This window comes from Furipterus horrens, unplaced genomic scaffold (assembly GCF_987537825.1).
Source record: "Furipterus horrens unplaced genomic scaffold, mFurHor1.1.pri manual_scaffold_6, whole genome shotgun sequence".
Taxonomy (NCBI): Eukaryota; Metazoa; Chordata; class Mammalia; order Chiroptera; family Furipteridae; genus Furipterus; species Furipterus horrens.
In genome coordinates, this window is record NW_028327176.1 from 54,919,969 (window position 1) to 54,938,880 (window position 18,912).

The 18,912-nt window shown below is 48.4% G+C and overlaps 1 protein-coding gene across 3 annotated transcripts in view; it reads left to right on the forward strand.

Annotated features, from left to right (window-relative positions):
• TET3 (tet methylcytosine dioxygenase 3) overlaps positions 1–18,443 on the forward strand; it is a 111,325-nt gene extending 92,882 nt beyond the window's left edge. For all 3 annotated transcript variants that reach the window (XM_090281526.1, XM_090281527.1, XM_090281528.1), the window contains 6 exons: positions 1,569–1,777; positions 2,943–3,093; positions 5,994–6,083; positions 6,628–6,765; positions 11,745–12,081; positions 12,763–18,443. In XM_090281526.1, the coding sequence (XP_090137652.1) occupies positions 1,569–1,777; positions 2,943–3,093; positions 5,994–6,083; positions 6,628–6,765; positions 11,745–12,081; positions 12,763–14,537 (2,700 nt within the window). In that variant the 3' untranslated portion in view covers positions 14,538–18,443. The remainder of the gene's footprint in view (positions 1–1,568; positions 1,778–2,942; positions 3,094–5,993; positions 6,084–6,627; positions 6,766–11,744; positions 12,082–12,762) is intronic.
• Positions 18,444–18,912: the final 469 nt, after the last annotated feature.

The window sequence follows — 18,912 nt, forward strand, 5'->3', positions numbered from 1 at the left end:
ATTCAAAGTAATGAAAAGCAAAACCCTACAACCACGATAACTCTATCCAGTGAAGCTGTCATTCAGAATAGAAGGGCAGAGAAGGTGCTTCCAGGACAAAGTAAAGTGAAGGAGTTCATCAGATCCAAACCACTGTTATATGAAATGTTAAAGGGACTTGTTTAGGAGAAAGAGGATCAAAACTATGAATATTAAAATGAAAACTGTATCACAACAACCAACAATAGAAGCTAGGGAATTGAAACAAAGGCAAACTAAGTAGGTAACGAGAGTGGGAAAAGAATTATAGGTATGGGGAACATTATGAGGGGAGGTCAGCAGGGAGGGGGAAGGGGAGAAAGGTTGATAGTACAGGAATTAAGAAGCGTAGTAGGAGGTAGTGGAGTAGACAGGAAGATGTTGAGAAGAACTATCTGCACAACCAATGGGCATGGACTAAGGAGGGGACAACTGGAGGGAGGGGGGGTCACTGGATGGAGGGGAACAAAAGGAAATTGGGACAACTGTAACAGCATAATCAATAAAGCACTTTTTTTTTTAAAGCATAATTGGTAGGTACGAAACAGAGTGGGGACATTAAGAATAATAAAGTAAATGGAGAAGCCTAAGAACTTATATGCATGACCCGTGGACATGAACTAAGGGGGCAGGGGTTGCTGGAGGGAAAGGACTTACTGGGGGGAGGACGGCAAAGGGGTAAATAAAATTGGGACAACTGAAATAGTGTAATCAATAAAATATACTTAAAATAAGAAAAAGAACAAGCACCCCACATCCCCTCTTCTCTCTCAGCACCTGGCAACTACCATTCTCTACTCTGTAGAATTTACCTGTTCTAGGTACCTCATTTAAGTGGAACCATAGAATATTTGCCCTGCTGTGTCTGGCTTCTTTCACTTAGCATAACGTTCTCAAGATTCATCCATGCTGTGTCATGTGTCAGAATTTCATTCCTTTTTAAGATAGATTAATATTCTATTGTACAGATGTGCCACATTGTGCTTTTACATTCATCAGTTGATGGATACTGGCTGTTGCAAATAATGCTGCTCAGAGCATGAGGCTACAAGTATCTGCTGGAGCCCCTGCCCTCAGTTCCCTTGGTTATATTCCTAAGAGAGGACTTGACTAGGTGTATGGTAATTGTATATTTAGCTTTTTGAGGAACTGCCAGAAACTCATTTCCGTGGCACCAAGGTCCTTGCTTTTTAACCAAAAACACACAGATGTGCAGCATTGTCTCTGCAGGTGTTTTAGGACAACATAAAGTTCTCCAGATATATGTTGGCTTACAATTTTATCTCTATTTGTATTCCTGTGTCTACATAAATCATTAATAGCTTAGCTTTTGTAATAATTATTTTCCTCTTAAAAAAGGTAACTTTTGTGTTTTTCATTCCCTAATTATAACGGTCTCAGCCTCTGTGGCGGTGACACCCTCAGGACACTGCCCTAAAGACCTGCACCCCAGGTGCAGAGGTGAGGGGTGTGTGGCCTCTTGTGCAGAGGAACGTGGATGCCTAGCTCCCTGTGGTTAAAGGCACCCACCCTGCCCTGCATCCCTGCAGGTGATCCGCAGGCACACCCTGGAGGAGAAGCTGCTCTGCCTGGTGCGGCACCGGGCGGGCCACCACTGCCAGAACGCCGTGATCGTCATCCTCATCCTGGCTTGGGAGGGCATCCCCCGCAGCCTTGGAGACACCCTTTACCAGGAGCTCACTGACACCCTCCGGAAGTATGGGAACCCAACCAGCCGGAGATGTGGCCTCAATGACGAGTACGTGGGCAGGGCCCTGGGCAGCAGATGCAGGGACTCTGGGCAGTCTGGGAAAAGCACTTGTCCCATCCAGGGCCCTCTTTGCCTGGGGTGAAAAGAATGCTTCCCCATGGACCCTGACCTGGGTTCTGGACCTGGCTGGGGAGGGTCTATTGATGTGACTCAGCTTTGCTGTTGTGCCCCAATCAAATCTGAGGCTCTAATGATGGTAACAAATGTGGAAAAGTGTGTGTAAGTGTCCCACTAATATAGGGCATCAATGGTACACACAAAACCTACCCTGAGAGGTTTTTCTTTTTCTTTTTTTTTTCCATTTTTTAAATTAAGGTATTTTTACTTACCATAAAATTTATCCTTTGAGGTACACAGTTTGAAGAGTTTGGCAAATGTTTACAGTCATGTAGCATTGACCATCATAACCAAGATATAGAACATCTAAAAATATTCCCTATACCCCTTTATAGACAGGCTGTCTCCTCCACCGCAGCAACCACCAATCTTGTTTCCTGTCCTTTTCAAGAATGTTATATAAATGGACCCTTACAGTGTGTAGCCTTTGGAGTCTCTCTTCTTTCCCTGAGCACAGTATTTCCAAACATCATCTGTGGATGTGCATCAATAGCCAATCCCTTTTCACTGCTGAGTAGTATACCACTGCATGGTTGTATCACAGTTTGTCCATTCCCCCTGTTGAGGAGCATATCAGTTGTTTCTGGATTTCATTCAGGGTTGAATTGTAATGTCGGTGTTTGTTTAAAAGTCTGTCAGTACGTAGGCCTGCAGGAAGCAGGTGTGTTCACACCCTGTGGTTCATGTCATTCCCCTGTCTGTGTGGTCTGTGTTAAGAGCTGGTCAAGATACTAGATTAAGGCAAAGACCTTATTGGATTTTTAGTACATTCTTCCCACCTGTCTCAGACAACCAGTGAGCTCCACCCAACAACAGACTCTCAGACCTCCAGGCTCAGGAGTGGGAACAGAACAGGCTTCAGAGAGCTGCCTCTCAAGGAAATTTGAGAAAGGAGTTGAGAGTGAGAAGGGATGGCCCCATCACTGGGAGTCCACTGGATGCCAGACCTCAGCAGGGCCTACCTCTGAGGGAGGAGGAAGATCCTAGAACAGAAAAAAAAAATGTATCTATGCCTAACACGTGATGTGTGTTGCAGCCGGACCTGTGCTTGCCAAGGCAAAGACCCCAACACCTGTGGCGCCTCCTTCTCCTTTGGTTGTTCCTGGAGCATGTACTTCAACGGCTGCAAATATGCTCGAAGCAAGACACCTCGCAAGTTCCGCCTTGCAGGGGACAACCCCAAAGAGGTGAGGAACCCATGGGAGCAGCAGGACCCTTCCACTCATCCTATTGCACCTGGTGTCTTTACTTGTCTAAGTTGGGTGGTGGACACACCACAACTCAGATGAACAGAAAATGGAGCTTGCTTTATTTTTCTTAACTGACCTTATTGCGAAATAAGTTTATGTGGGAAATACGTGGAGGAGGGGAGTGAGTGAAAAATTAGGCTTCCCAATTACAAGTACTTTAGGCTCTTTCAGTTTAAAACCATCTCTTTAAAGTAAATATTTAAATTTCTCATCAGAATTTGACCCTTTTAAAGGGTAATTTTTTTTCTTTTTTCCTTTTTTTTTTTTTTTGGTATGTTTTATTGATTATGCTGTTACAGTTGTCCCAATTTCTTTTCCCTTTGCTCCCCTCCACCCAGCTCAACCCCCCCACATCAGTCCCACAGCCCTTAGTTCATGTCCATGGTTCATGCATATAAGTTCCTTGACTTTACCCTTTCCTATGATATTAACATCCCCTTCTGTTCTGCACCCTCTTACTATGCTTCTTAATTCCTGCACCATTTCCCTCCTTCTCCCCTCTTCCCCTTCCTAGCTGATAACCTTCCACATACTCCCCATACCTATGATTCTGTTCCCACTCTGGTTGTCTGCTTTTAGTTTGTTTTTGTTTTTGTTTTTATTTTTTAGCTTCTGTTGTTGATAGTTGTGATTTTAAAGGGTAATTTCTTTCCTCCATTCTTCCCAAGACCTCCTTCTGGGTTTGGGAGGTGTCAGGAAGAGGGCCCCTGGTCCTTGGCCCAGGCTCTGGGCCAGTGCCGGACTTCCCAAGGCATCCCTCATCCTGTCTGGTTGCTGGGAGGACGTCTCTGTGCAGTTGTCTGGTTTTCTTCTTACGAGGGGCCTGGCCTGCCTCTGGGGCACTGAGCTGTTGTCCACAAGGTATGGCCTCTAGGTCCGAGGCCTCCTCTCTGCAGTCTCCTCATTGGAGGCCAGGCCTCCTTCCCAACCCAGTGAACAATAGGACAAGAGTCCTCTGGGTCTACACTGCTGGCCTTGCTCAGGCTGTGGCAACCAGGAGCATCAGGTCAGGCCACCTCCCACTCTTCTAGTTCCCCTCTGTTGCCCATGTGATGGTGGCCATCTGGGATTCAGTCTCCACTTGGAGTTCCAAATGCAAAGAAGGTGCAGGTCTGTCTCAGCTGCCTGTCATTTTCCCTCCCGCCTCCCTGCCTCTCTCCTGCCTGAGCTCCTGCAAGGAGGGTATCCTGGGCCCCTTTGCTAGGTTCCAGGCAACATCTTGACCCCAGCCACCATGTCTCAAATCTCTCCAAGCTCCTCAAACCAGAGGAGCTTCCTCCTTTTACACATGCAGAGACTTCTCTGGGGCACACTTGTACTACACAAGTAAACTTCTATGCTCATACTTCCAGCTCTGCTTTTCAGAAGTACAAGGAAGCATCTTCAAATCTAGAGTCCTTTTTTCCCCCAAAGCCTGACTGTTAAACTGTTGTGTGAGCTAGTCTAATAGCCTGGTTTGACACTGGAATTTTATTTAGGACAGCATCTGCTCTCCCTGAAACAGCAAATGCAGTTGCTTCAATGAATGCAGGAGCCTCAGGGCCACCAAGAGCAAGGAGTTACCAGGAATGAAAATGCATTGGTTGAATGTCTTACAAACACTTCCCTTGTTCCATCAGCTGCCATTTCCTGTGCACTTACTAAGTGCTGGGTACTCTGCCCAGTGCCTCACAGGTATCTCAGTTAATTCATGACACCCTTATGACCTAGGCACATTACTCCTTACTTTCCAGGTGAGGCACATGGCTTGCCCAAGGCCATATGGCAGTAATGGTGAAGCCACGGCTTAAGTTCAGGCCTGTGTCTCCCCAGAGTGCAGGAGCCTCCCTTTGTGCTGTCCTGACTTTGGGCCTGTGGTGCTGGAGGCTGCATCGGGGTGGCAGCCAGGGAGGTGCAGTCGTGGGTGGCTGCCATCGATCTCGCTCCTTCCATTCTAATCCTGTGAACTTGTTTCTTTTTTTCTTCCCTCTTTCTCTTGCAGTCTTTTATGAAACTCCTCATGCCTTCTCTGGTTGTAGAGGCCCACTAGGAGCTTCTACAACCCTGAGTACTACCCTTGGAGGGCCAGAAGTGGGCTGTGGATGCCTGAAACTTCACCAAATGTCGCTGGGGGTGGGAGGGGCTGCTGCTTCGTTTAGGGCAGCCTTGTCCACTGCAACTTTCTGCAGTGATAGAAATGTTCTCTGCTATCTAGTACAGTAGCCACAGGAAACACATGTAGCTCTTGGGCATTTGAATGGGGCCTGAATTTTAATTTTACATAATTTGAATTAAAACTCATTTATATTTCAATAGCCACATGTGGCTTGTGACTAACACACCAATGGTGTGGGTATAGAGAATGGAGCTTTGAAATCTGTCTGTACCTGGCTCAGGACAGGCTCTGGGCCTGGGTAGCTGTGGAACTTCTAGCCTAGACCTTGACCACACCTCTCAGCCGGTATTCACCTGTCTGTAACATGGGAAGGAGAATCCACACTCACCACTTATACCTTTGCCCGCTGCCATACCACCCTCTGACCCAGGATGCGGGGCTCTTGCAAGCAGGAGCTAGCTGTTCTGAGGTGGTCTGAGCAGCACTGTGCTGGAAGAACAGTAGCTTAGCAGGCAGGATGACTGCCAGGGGCTTTTCCTGGTGCACTTGTGTCTCTAACTTTAAATCAGACATGGCACAACATACGCCTCACAGAAGGAACGCTGTAAAAACATCTGGTGGCACCTTGCTTCCTGTCTCCCCGGTGGAAACCCAGGGTGGTTCTGGAGTGGTGGCTGATTTCCAGCATGTAGAGTTGGCCAGCTGGGCTGCTCTGGACATGTCACTGCTCTTCTCTCCACAGGAAGAAGTGCTCCGGAAGAGTTTCCAGGACCTGGCTACTGAAGTTGCTCCCCTGTACAAGCAACTGGCCCCCCAGGCCTACCAGAACCAGGTACTGAGTCCTGGGCTTTCCTCTGCCCATGCTCCCCAAGATAGGAAACTGGGGGGTGAGCTCCTCCTCCATTCTCCTTACAGGAAAGGCCCAGCCAGAGATGCAGCAGGGATGTAGTTCTTTGATAAGACCCCTGCTTCACACCACATTGACTGCCTCCCAGTCTCTCTCTCCTCCGTCTCTGGTCTTCAGCCCCCTCCTCCACCTCTGGTCTGGTTTCTGTTGGTGAGGCTTGAGTTTCTCTTCCCTGTCACTTGTACCACACCTCTAACCTAGGGTGTGGAGCACTCAAAAGCAAGAACCGTTTTTATGTATCTGAGTGGCACATCAAGTCCCCCTCCAGACGAGGCGAGGGGAGCTTGAGACAACCCAGGAGGAAGTAATTCCTATAGGGGCCTCAGCCAGAAAACCTCCATTCCGCAGCCCAAAGGGAAGGCGACTGTGATCCTTAACTTCCCTTGCCCAAGACCTGACCTACCCAGGTAAATAATCAGGGCCACTTACCCCAATTCACGTGAGCAGCTCTCCTTGGTCCTCCACACAGGTGACCAATGAGGAAATAGCGATCGACTGCCGCCTGGGGCTGAAGGAAGGGCGGCCCTTCTCGGGGGTCACAGCCTGCATGGACTTCTGTGCCCACGCCCACAAGGACCAGCATAACCTCTACAATGGCTGCACAGTGGTAAGGAAGCCTGAGTCCTGTCAACAGCCTCACCCATGGGACCATCCTGGGATGGGCTGACTAGTCTGTGTGGATAGGTGGGCTTGAGCAGGGAGAGACCGAGACAGATTCTCAGACACTCGGACTGCCTTGCCAGATTGCCTGCTGCTGCCCACCTTTCTGAGAAAACACTCACCAAACCCATATACCGGGCTCGCCTTGTTTTCCGTGATTAGGTGATTGCTACAGAATGCAGCCCCTTGGGCACAGAGCCGCCCCACATCTCTGTGAACCTTGACTTAAATCCAAATACCCTCTCAATTCATTAACTGAGCAAATGTTGACTGTGCCCAAGTACGGCTTTAGGTGCCAGAGAATGAGGTTTACAAAGTCCTTCCCAGGTTTATGATCTACTGTCCAGTAGGGATGAAGGCTATGAGGAAAAGACAGGCAAGGAATGAAGTGAAGGAGATATTTTACAGGCAGAGGGGCCTCTCTGAGGAGAGGCACCTGAGCGAAGATGTGAATGAAGTGAGAGAGTAAAGGAACTGAATGTCTGGGGAGGATGGAGTGCTCCAGGCAGAAGGAGCCGCGCAGGCCAAGGCTTGGGGGAGTGAGGGGAGAGGGGCAGGCAGGGAGCCCAGGAGGCCCGGCAGGGCTGTGGGTTGTGCTCCAAGTGTGATGGGAAGTCCGTGGAGGGCTCTTCAGCTGGGAGTGGTAAGATCTCATTTATAAAGTTAGACACCTTCTCTTGCTCCTGCAGGTAGGGTTGGGGGAGGGGAGGGTGAGAGAGAATCAGGAAGAAGATCATGTAGGAGGCTGGGACAATAGTCTAGGCCAGACGTGACAGGGCTTGGGCAGGAATGAGGGTGGGGAGTGGGGAATAAGTAGACAGATTTTAGATGATTTCGAAGATACGGCTGAGAGGATTTGCTGATGGACTGGATATAGGATGAGAAAGAGAAAAGACTGGAGGACCACTCCAAGGTTTTTAGTGTGAACAACTGGACACGTGTTGGTGTTATTTAACGAGATATAGAATAATGGAGGAAGACCAGTTTGGGGGTGAAAAAGTCAAGAATTCTGTTTTGAGATACTTGATAGATGTTGGGTGGAGATGTGGAATAGGGGAGAGGAAGAATCTGGAGAAATGAATTTGGGACTGGAGAGCGTATAGTTCATGGTTAGAGACACAAGGCTAGATGCAGTCAACAGGAGAGTGAGTGTAGAGAGGAGGTTTGGACTTGGGTGGGACACCCTCAAAGGGGTGAGAGCAGCTCTCTTCTCTGTGTTTTAACTAGGTCCTGGGCAGACAGGGCTCCTGAGCAGCTGAGCAAGAGGCAAGGGCACTGGCATATTCATCTAAAAAGGGGCTCCCAGATCTGGTGTACCTTGTGGCCCCATGGAGACTGATGAGCCAGCCCTAGGATTTCATTTCACCACCTGTCTTCCTTCTCCATGTTGAAGGCCCAGAAGCAAGATGGGGCAGGCTTCTGTCTACACTCTATTGTGGGGGTTTCTAGCTGAAAGAGAGAGAAAGGAAGGGCCCTCCAGGATTAGGAGAGGGGTGGAGAGGAGGACAGGGCACCATGAGAAAGAAGCAAAAGGAGGTTATTTGGATCTCAGAGCCTCTAGAGTTTGGAGTGGAAAAAGGTAAACTTTTTCTAAACTGAATAGTATATTTTACTAATTGAACAACTATTCATTGTAAAAACATTTAAATAACATAAGAAATTATAAAGTAAAAATTGTCTGAAATCCCATAGAAATAACCAGTGTTAACATTTTGATGGCTATTCAGACACCTGAGTGTGTGTCTGGTGTGTGTGTGTGTGTGCACATACAGCTATAGAAATTTCACACAAATGGGATCCTCTTTCTCCCTCCATTCTCCTGTCTAAATAAAAATAAATGAATAAATAAAGTTTAAAAATAAAAAAAGAATTGTGCACAAATTGAGCCCTGGTCAGTGTGGCTCAATTGGTTGCAGCAAACCAAAAGGTAATGGGTTTAATTCCCAGTCAGGGCACATGCCTAGGTTGCAGGTTCGATCCCCAGTCAGGGTGCATACAAGAGGCAACCGACCGATGTTGAAAAGAGTTTTGTACAAATTAGAGGGACTTCCTGCCAAGATGGAGGCATAGGTAGACATGCCACATCTCCCTCCACAACTAAGAAGGAATACAACTACCTCAAAATTGGAGACAATCAGAAGTTCCAGAAATGGAGCTGCATGTAAGTCCAGCAGACAAAGATATAAAGAAGAGAAATACTCATCCAGACAGGTAGGAGGGGCGGAGCTGGGGCAGAGAGGAGGCAGTGTGGAGGCAACGGCGGCAATGGCGGTAACAGTGGCTGTGGCTGGCCAGCGGAAAATGCAGAAACACATTTTAAAAAGTAGGGAGGGACACCTGGGGAGCGCTCCCAGCACCAGACCAGACTGTGCAGCTCACAGTTTCAGCGCCAGGGAAAATAAAGCCTCATTGCTTCTGACTGTGCAAACCAGTGGGGGTTGGAGCAGAGGAGGAAACTGTCGGTCTCTCAGCAGAGTCCATTTGTTTAGAGGCTCAATGGTCCTAGAACATTTCACTCAGGAAACCACGGCCAGGGCAATAGCTAGAGAGGCACCAGTCCCATATGGGAAGTGGGTGAAGTAATTGGAGAAGGGGCAAGTGCTGAGCAAGTGACATTGTTCCCTCTTGGACCCCTCCCCCACATACAGCGCCACCACAGAGTGGGGAAATGGGTCACCCTACACTGACGAATACCTAAGGCTCCGCCCCTTACAGATGTGACAGCTCTACCTAAGACACAGAGGCAAACACAGAAGCCTGTCAAATTGAGACAAAGAAGTATGGCCCAAAGGAGGGAACAGATCAAGGTACCAGTGGGAGAAATAAGTAATGAGGAGATAACCAACCTAACAGACGCGGAATTTAAAACACTGGTGATAATAATGCTCCCAGACCTCAAAGATGTGATTGAATATGGAAAATGCAAAAGCGAAGAAGTGAAGGCTATAGTAAGTGAAACGAAGGAAAATCCACATGAAACCAATGGTGAAGGGAAGGAAACCAGGGTTCAAATCAATGATTTGGAATATAAGGAGGAAATAAACAGTCAACCAGTACAGAATGAGGAAACAAGAATTGAAAAAAATGAGGAGAGGCTTAGGAACCTTTGGAACAACTTTAAATGTGCCAACATCCAAATCATAGGAGTGCCAGAAGGAGAAGAGGAAGAGCAAGAAATTAAAAGCTTATGTGAGAAAATAATGAAGGAAAACTTCCCAAATTTGGTGAAGGAGATAGACATACAAGTCCAGGAAGCATAGAGAGTCCCAAACAAGCTAGATCCAAAAAGGACCACACCAAGACACATCATAATTAAAATGTCAAAAGGTTCAAGATTTTTTTTAAAATCTTAATTATGAAAGAAAAAAAAGTAAATTTGAGGGAGAAAATTGAATCTTACTAGTGATCAGAGGAATGTAAACTAACGAGATACATTCTGATAACAAAAAGTTTAAGAAATTGATGGCAAAATTATCAGCAAAAGTATAGGAATATTGAAACACATTCTGCCAATATTGGTTAAACACTGATGACAATTATTTTGGGTAGTTTAGCAGTATGTGGCAGTTCTACTTAACTAAGGACTTAAGTATCTTAAAATTTTTAGCCAAAGGATAAGGTATTATTTATGATAGGGAAAAAATGGAAACAAGTTTAAATGGTAATGAAGGCTAAAGAAATTAATGCGTTGATACAATAGAATCAGCTCTTAAATCATATTAAAGGAGCATATATATACACACATATATATTTTTTTTAATTTTATTTATTTTTAGAGAAAGGGGAAGGGAGAGAGAAAGAGAGTGAGAGAAACATCAATGAATGGTTGCCTCTTGTGCACCCCCAACTGGGCGCCTGGCCAGCAACCCAGGCATGTGCCCTGACTGGGAGTCAAACCAGAGACCTTTTGGTTCACAGGCCGGCACTCAATCCACTGAGCAACACGAGCCAGGGTGTACTACATTTTTTAAATGTAGTTATAGAACCACATGCATAATATGAAAGTGTTCACAGTGATTATATTGGGTGGTGGGATTAGGGAGATAATTTTTATTTCCTTTTTGCTGGCCTAAGTTTTATACAACCAGCATATGCAGTTTTTAATAAAAAGGAAAATTATTTTAAGAACCAAAAGAGGTGGAGTGTTCAGGGCACAAAGGATAATGGTGGGAGGTCTGAGGTTACGAGATTTAGTACAAGGGCAGTAACACCGTCTGGAGGGCGGAGCCTGTCTCCTAACCCTGACCTGGTCCTCTGCCAGCCATGTGACCCAGGGCTAATCGCCTCTCCCTCTCTCAGCCTTATTAAGATCACATGAGACAGTGTGAATGGACATGCAGACTAAATGTTAGTGATACTGTTACAGTATTCCCTCACTTATCGTGAGTATTATGTTCTAGACCCCCACGCGATAGGTGAAAATCCACAAAGTAGGAGCCTTACATTTACTTTAGTATTTATATATATTTTAAGGCTTTATAAACCCTTCCCACACCCTTAAAAACTGTTCCCAGTCCCTTATTAACCTTTTCCACTCCCTTATTAACCTTTTGCCCACTTTTATAAACACTACTTATGTTCTTAAACATATTCTACACTCTTAAACCTACGTAACTTTACCATCATACATATACAGTCCCACAAAATCCCATGATATAGCGAAAAATCCGCAATAAATAATTAAATATAATATTTTTTAAAATCCCGCGATACAGTGAGGCCGCGATAAGTGAACTGCAATATAGAGAGGGACTACTGTACTCTGTGAATCAGGAAAGAAGTGCTCTTTAGACACTCCAAGGGGTAAGAGGAAGCATTAGGGCCGAGTGGATGGCTGGTGCTGGGGCTGCGTGGGGAAGGGGTGCTTAGCCCCTCCTTCCAGTGCTGGGCGCCCCCAACTCCGTGCCCCTCCCTCTGCTGAGGCAGGTCTGCACCCTGACCAAGGAAGACAATCGCTGCGTGGGCAAGATTCCCGAGGACGAGCAGTTACACGTGCTACCCCTGTACAAGATGGCCACCACAGATGAGTTCGGCAGTGAGGAGAACCAGAATGCCAAGGTGGGCAGTGGGGCCATCCAGGTGCTCACCGCCTTTCCCCGCGAGGTCCGGCGCCTGCCCGAACCAGCCAAGTCCTGCCGCCAGCGGCAGCTGGAAGCCAGAAGGGCGGCGGCTGAGAAGAAGAAGATTCAGAAGGAGAAGCTAAGCACCCCAGAGAAGATCAAACAGGAGGCCCTGGAGCTGGCTGGCATCCCCACTGACTCAGGTGTGTGGGGAGCCGGCATGCACCGGGGGTGGCATTGGTATTATTGGGTGGGGGACCTGGACATCTCCCTCACTACCCCCTTCCTGCCTCAAGACCAAAGTCCAGACAGTAAAGTCCTGGGGTCCCTCTCAGCCACCTGGACCATTCCATTGTCTTAATTTCACCAGTCAGGGTGCTAGCCACAGCAGTCCCAGAACACCAAACCTGGTAGGAGATACCTGGGGAGCCAGTGCAAGGGGCTTGTCTTATCTTCCCAAAGAGGAGCTGGGCTTCGCCTCCAGCTTGCCTGCTCCCTCCCTGAGAGTCTGTGGAGGGTACCATGGCTTCAGGCGCATGGGCTACAGTGGGGCAGCAGAGTGGGCCAGCTCTCCTTTCTCCTGGCCCTTGTCCCTGCAGTGGCCAACAGGAGGGGAGGGGCTTCAGTGAGGACTTGTGCATTCAAAGGGGTAGGGAGGAGGAGTGACGCAGAGGGGACTGTGGGCTCTATGAGCCATTTCTCGGAGGGCTTCAGTGGGTCTGGGTGTGGGGGGCGTGATGAGCAGCACCCAGAGCAAGTGCAGCCTCACTTGCAGAGGGAACCTCAGGCAGGGGGAGGGTTCCATCCCCAGTCCTCCTGCCCAGGGCCTTAGTCAGCTGTGGTTCTATCTGCTTCTTCTCTGCCTTGCCTCCTGTTCTCCCCAGGCCTGTCTCTGAAGGGCGGGTTGTCCCAGCAGAGCCTGAAGCCCTCACTCAAGGTAGAGCCGCAGAACCACTTTAGCTCCTTCAAGTACAACAGCAACACGGTGGTGGAGAGCTACTCAGTGCTGGGCAACTGCCGACCTTCGGACCCGTATAGCATGAACAGCGTGTACTCCTACCACTCCTACTATGCACAGCCCAGCCTGACCTCCGTCAATGGCTTCCACTCCAAGTACGCTCTTCCGTCATTCGGCTACTACAGCTTTCCATCCAGCAACCCCATCTTCCCCTCTCAGTTCCTGGGGCCTGGCACCTGGGGACACAGTGGCAGCAGCTGCAGTTTCGAGAAGAAGCCAGACCTTCACGCTCTGCACAACAGCCTGAGCCCGGCCTACGGTGGTGCTGAGTTTGCCGAGCTGCCTGGCCAGGCTGTTTCCACAGACACCCACCACCCCACTCCTCACCACCAGCAGCCTGCTTATCCAGGCCCCAAGGAGTATCTGCTTCCCAAGGCCCCCCAGATCCACCCAGTGTCCAGGGACCCCTCTCCCTTTGCACAGAGCTCCAACTGCTACAACAGATCCATCAAACAAGAGCCAGTAGACCCACTGGTCCAGGCTGAATCTGTACCTAGAGACCCTGGTAAGATGGGCAAAACACCTTTGCCCGAGGCAGCTCAGAATGGGGGACCCAATCACCTATGGGGACAGTACTCAGGAGGACCAAGCATGTCCCCCAAGAGGACTAACAGTGTGGGTGGCAGCTGGGGTGTGTTCCCTCCAGGGGAGAGCCCTGCCATCATCCCCGATAAGATCGGTTCCTTTGGAGCTGGCTGCCTGACTCCCTCCCCCTTCCCAGATGGCCAGTGGGGGCTGTTCCCTGGTGAGGGGCAGCAGCCAGCTTCCCAGACTGGAGGACGGCTGCAAGGCAAACCATGGAGCCCCTGCAAGTTTGGGAACAGCACCTCGGCCTTGGCCAGGCCCAGCCTGACTGAGAAGCCATGGGGGCTGGGGGCAGGGGATTTCAATTCTGCCCTGAAAGGCGGTGCTGGGTTCCAAGACAAGTTGTGGAGCCCCCTGAAAGGGGAGGAGGGACGGATTTCAACCCCAGGGGCAAGCCAGTTGGACAAAGCCTGGCAGTCCTTCGGCATGCCCCTGGGCTCCAGTGAGAAGCTGTTTGGGGCCCTGAAATCCGAGGAGAAGCTGTGGGATCCCTTCGGCCTGGAGGAGGGGACAGCTGAGGAGCCCCCCAGCAAGGGAGTGGTGAAGGAGGAGAAGGGCGGTGTGGAGGAGGAAGAGGAGGAGCTGTGGTCTGACAGTGAACACAACTTCCTGGACGAGAACATCGGCGGCGTGGCTGTGGCGCCCGCCCACGGCTCCATCCTTATCGAGTGTGCCCGACGGGAGCTGCACGCCACCACACCCCTCAAGAAACCCAATCGCTGCCACCCCACCCGCATCTCGCTGGTCTTCTACCAGCACAAGAACCTCAACCAGCCCAACCACGGGCTGGCCCTTTGGGAGGCCAAGATGAAGCAGCTGGCAGAGAGGGCGCGGGCGCGGCAGGAGGAGGCTGCCAGGCTGGGCCTGGGCCAGCAGGAGGCCAAGCTCTATGGGAAGAAGCGCAAGTGGGGGGGTGCCGTGGTCACCGAGTCCCAGCATAAGGAGAAGGGGATTGTCCCGACCCGGCAGGCGCTGGCTGTGCCCACAGACTCAGCGGTCACCGTGTCCTCCTACGCCTACACGAAGGTCACTGGTCCCTACAGCCGCTGGATCTAGGTGCCAGGGTGCCAGCGTACCTCAGCGTCGGGCCCGGCCCGAGCTGCCTCTGTGGTGCTTTTGCCCTCACACCTGGGGGCGGGTTGGGGGTGCAGAAGTCTTTTTATATATACATATATAGATATGCATATATATGTATTTATGGTCCAAACCTCAGAACTGACCCGCCCCTCTCTTCCCCCCACTTCCCCAGCACTTTGAAGAAGAAGCTACGGCTGTCGGGTGATTTTTTTCGGGAATTTAATATTTATATCTCCACATTGGCTTTTTTCCCCCCTTGTTAGGGGGGACTTTTATTTTCTCTTGTTTTTAAAACTTTATCCTTGTATATCACAATAATGGAAAGAAAGTTTATAGTGTCCTTTCACAAAGGAGTAGTTTTAAATTCCATTTAAAAATGTGTATTTATTGGATTTTTTTAAAGCGACAATAGTAATGGTAAAGGATGGTCAGGATAGGCCGCAAGTGCTCAATCCTGCCCAGTCTTGCTGGGCCCGGCGAGCCTGGCCCTCTTGGGAGCTGACGAGGTTCTCTCAGCCACCTGCCCCTCATGAGCCAAGAGCGGAGTGTAGCTACCCAGTCCATCCCTCTGGACAGATTCACCTTCCCTTCAGGGGAGGGAGCCCTCAGGATGGCTTTTGTCCTCTCCGAAAGGATGGAAGCATCTGTAGAACATCTGGGATCCCTTTTCCAGGCACCGCTTGGACTTGGGGGGAGGGGGCAGGTGCACCACAGGCCAGGCACCTGGGAGGCTGACGTAGATTTCCCCAGAACCCAGGCTGGAAGTAGGCAGCTTCAAGCTTGCTAGTCTCCACACTGAATCCTCTCTGTCCATTATTTATCAAGCCCCGTGATGTCATGGTTCCCTAGGCAGCACCGCGTGATGGAGCTGGAGTTGAGAGGCTCTTTAGGAGCCTCTTTCCACCAAGTCAACAAGCCAATGAATGATACTGGGCTTAAGGAATTTGTCTTATTGGCAATTTTTTAAAAATGCCCCTAAGTCCATGCTGATATCGAAAGGGCTACTGTATCTTTAAAAACAAGAAGTTGAACCCAAGCTGTGAAAAGCCAGCATTGCCCCGTGTGCAGCGCTGTGCAGAGCCTGGTGCTGTAGTATTGTGCTGGGACTCCTTGACTTTCCGGCAGGTCGCCTCCTGCAGGAGCCCCGCACACCAGTGTAACAGCAGTTAGCGCATCTCTGCTTATTCCTGGATTTTCGCATTGGATAATGGTGCATGCCTCACACTTGAGCCCACCCCCTCTATGCTATCATTTGGAGAGTGGGCCTACACTTAAAACAATTATAAAATGCAAGAGTCAAACGTTTTCAGCTGGTAGCTATGATTTTCCTTCCTAATTGGTGCCATTTCTCTATTCGGTCATTTTCTCTTTTCCTTCCTCCCTCTCCTCTCCACCCACTTCAACACACTCGTTCAAAAATTCTGGTGCATTCGTTCAGTTCTTTGAAATAAGAATGTGGTGCTTAATTTTCACAACATTGTCAAGAGAAGTTGGGCCTGACAGGTGGGAGCAGCATTCATGGACAGTAAATCACACTTCTTGGCGTGTTTGTTTTCCCTGTGGTATTAGCAGCAATGCTGGCCGCGTGGATGTTGTGGTAAACGGGAGGCCTCAGTGGGACACGCAGAGGGGGATGTCACACCAAGCCCTGAGATTAACGTCAGATATTTATTGAGCAGTTTTATTCAGATGTGGGTCTTCCTAAACCGAGTTTAACAATCAGATGATGATGCTGAAGGCAAGTTCCTGAGCTTCCAGGTGCCTTGTGTAAGAGCTGAGAACCGCCCCGCTGGTTGTTTACTGTAACTGGTCCAGAAGCACTGGCGGAGGGTCGCTGTGAGATGTCCTGAGCATTTGTGTGGTCTGGTTTTAACTGTAAATAGTGAAAGATTTTTTTAAGCACTTTTGCCTAGATTTAAACAGCAACTTGAAAAAATAAAGTATGTTTTAACATGTAATTGTGGGAGAAATTGTAAATAGTAGCTGAATATTTAACGTGCTTTGTCTATCCTTCACTTTTACCATATTCTGTAAAGTTGCATTTATTTTACAGGACAAAAATGAAATATTATTGCTTTTGAAATAAATACCCAAGAGCTTATCAGGATTTAGAATTATTCAGAACTCAGAATTATAGGAAAACCTCTGACCTTCAGTTTGACAAGCTAAAGGAAGCAGAGTCTTTAAGAGCATGCGAATTTTCTAGTTTTGAGGAAAAGTTGGGTCCTTTAAATGCTATTTTGCTTATCGCATCAGTACTTTTATGCAGGTCTCATTTGACTCCGTGCTTAGGTAGATACGGGGGTGCCTTGAAAACTTCATTTTAAATGATCTTAAGCAAGAAATACAATATTTTACGAAACATTTGGAGAATGTGACCGTCTGTATGGCGTGGGAAAGCCCCAGGTTGACTGTTGGTTTGGAAGGTCCCGAGTGTAACCCAGGTGATTCTGATACTTGGCGTGTGTGAGTCTTCCTGATGTGTGTTAAATATACTCTTTCCCTCATCACCCTATGGTAGCAAAGCCATTAGATGAAAAGAGAATCCAATACAAGCTCAAAGCATGTGGTATCTGTCCCCCCTACCCCCAAGCTCAAACAGCCTTTGGTGCATAAATTTCTGGATTAGAAAACAGGCTGCTGAAAGGAGAGTCAGGAGGCAGACTCCATCGAACATCCCCATCCCCTCAGAATGGTGTTGCAGAAGTTAGGTGGTGCTGTTGCCATGCTCAAGCCCATGCGGATTTGTACACACTACATGTATAACCTACCTCAAATCTCAGTCATTAAAATTAGCATGCTTTAGACATATATTTAAAAAGTAACTATGCACAGCTCTTTATCTCCCCCTTGCTGCTGAAGGTTTCTTAAAGAGAAAAATCAAATTTTTATTTTTTACTGGCACTATCATTTTTTAAGTCCTAAAGATGGTTAACAGACATTTTTATCATGAGAAGAAAAATAAAGCCATTGCAACTAAAGAACCTAACAGCATGACCAAGTTTTAAGAGTAATATTATTATAGCAACAGAAACGATGGAGTCATATAGTCATCTCCCCAGTGTGCCCGCCCACAGACACCGTCCACATGCAGCGCTGACAATTGGTTCCTCTTGTTTTGTTCTGTTTTCCCTGCCTTTCGTGTGCAAGGGAAGTGCTTGCAAAGTTCCGTGCTAAGAGATTTTTAAAGTAAAAATTGCTTCTTGGCAGGTTCTCACAAAATAACTGGTGCTAGCTTAAGAAACCATTATCTACACATCAGAAATCTTGACTAAAGGTGTTTCATGGATTTTGAGGTGTTTTGTTTTCATTGTTGTTTGGCTTGTTTTTTGGTAGGGCCTCGGTTTCCCACTCACCGGCTTCATGGGCACTGCTTTGCCTTCTCACTGAGATGACAGTGGTGTGCGTGGAGAGAGGTATACCCTGCCCCAACCTGGTCCTTCCATCAGCCTCTCTTGGGTACCATACTGTGCACAGCAAGGGGTTTTTCAAGTGCTACAGCAAGGAATGAAGCAGCAGGGCTTAATTGTTTGGTACTTAGCAGCAAGTAGGACGGTTGAGAATGACTAGATAGTAATCTGATTTCATTGAGAGAAATCCAGCCAGGCTTTGTGACAGTTAACCATGTCCAGGTCGCAAACCAAGACAAAGCTGGTGGAGTTACAATGACATCCCTGACGTGCCTCGACCAATTTCTTTCCTTTTGTTACTGAAGTGTGTTTCATGGACTAGGAAGCATTTTTACGAATTGAAATAGTCTAAATCAAATGGTGCTATGGTGTTTTAATGTGACTGTCCTTGATCCTGTTCCTGCTGAGGTGCTATTGAGGTTCTGAAACCACAACCAACCAAAAACAAGGTGGACTCCCATCTCTCTTGCCCCCCCCCCCCATTTTGGTGCTGTCTCCTTAGACCCTTGTTTACCGTGCTGTCACCTGCTCTGAGCAGTGTTTCCGTTTTGTTTTATTGTTCTTCCCTTGGTGGCCAAACGCAGAAAGGCAAGTCACAAAGGCAGCTGGCTCTCAGGATGTAAATGGGAGTGGTGCTGCTGGGAGTGGCTGGTGCTCTTGTTATCTTATGTGTTGTCTCAGGCCTAGTGAGAAAGGAAGGGTGAAGGGTTTTGGGAGATTTTGTTTGTTTGTTTGTGTTAGGAAGGGGAGTCAGGTTCTCCTGCCTCTTCTAACATGGCAGGCATTCTCATAGCCAAGGACACACGTTCTCCTGCAGCCCAGGGTGCCAAGTAGACCTCTCTTGAGAGTCCCAAAGGTGCTCTGCATACCAAGGTGGACCACAGGATCTCCTTCCTCACTGGCACTGGCCAGGGCCATGGTGGGCAGGGGCTCCTTCCTTGGCT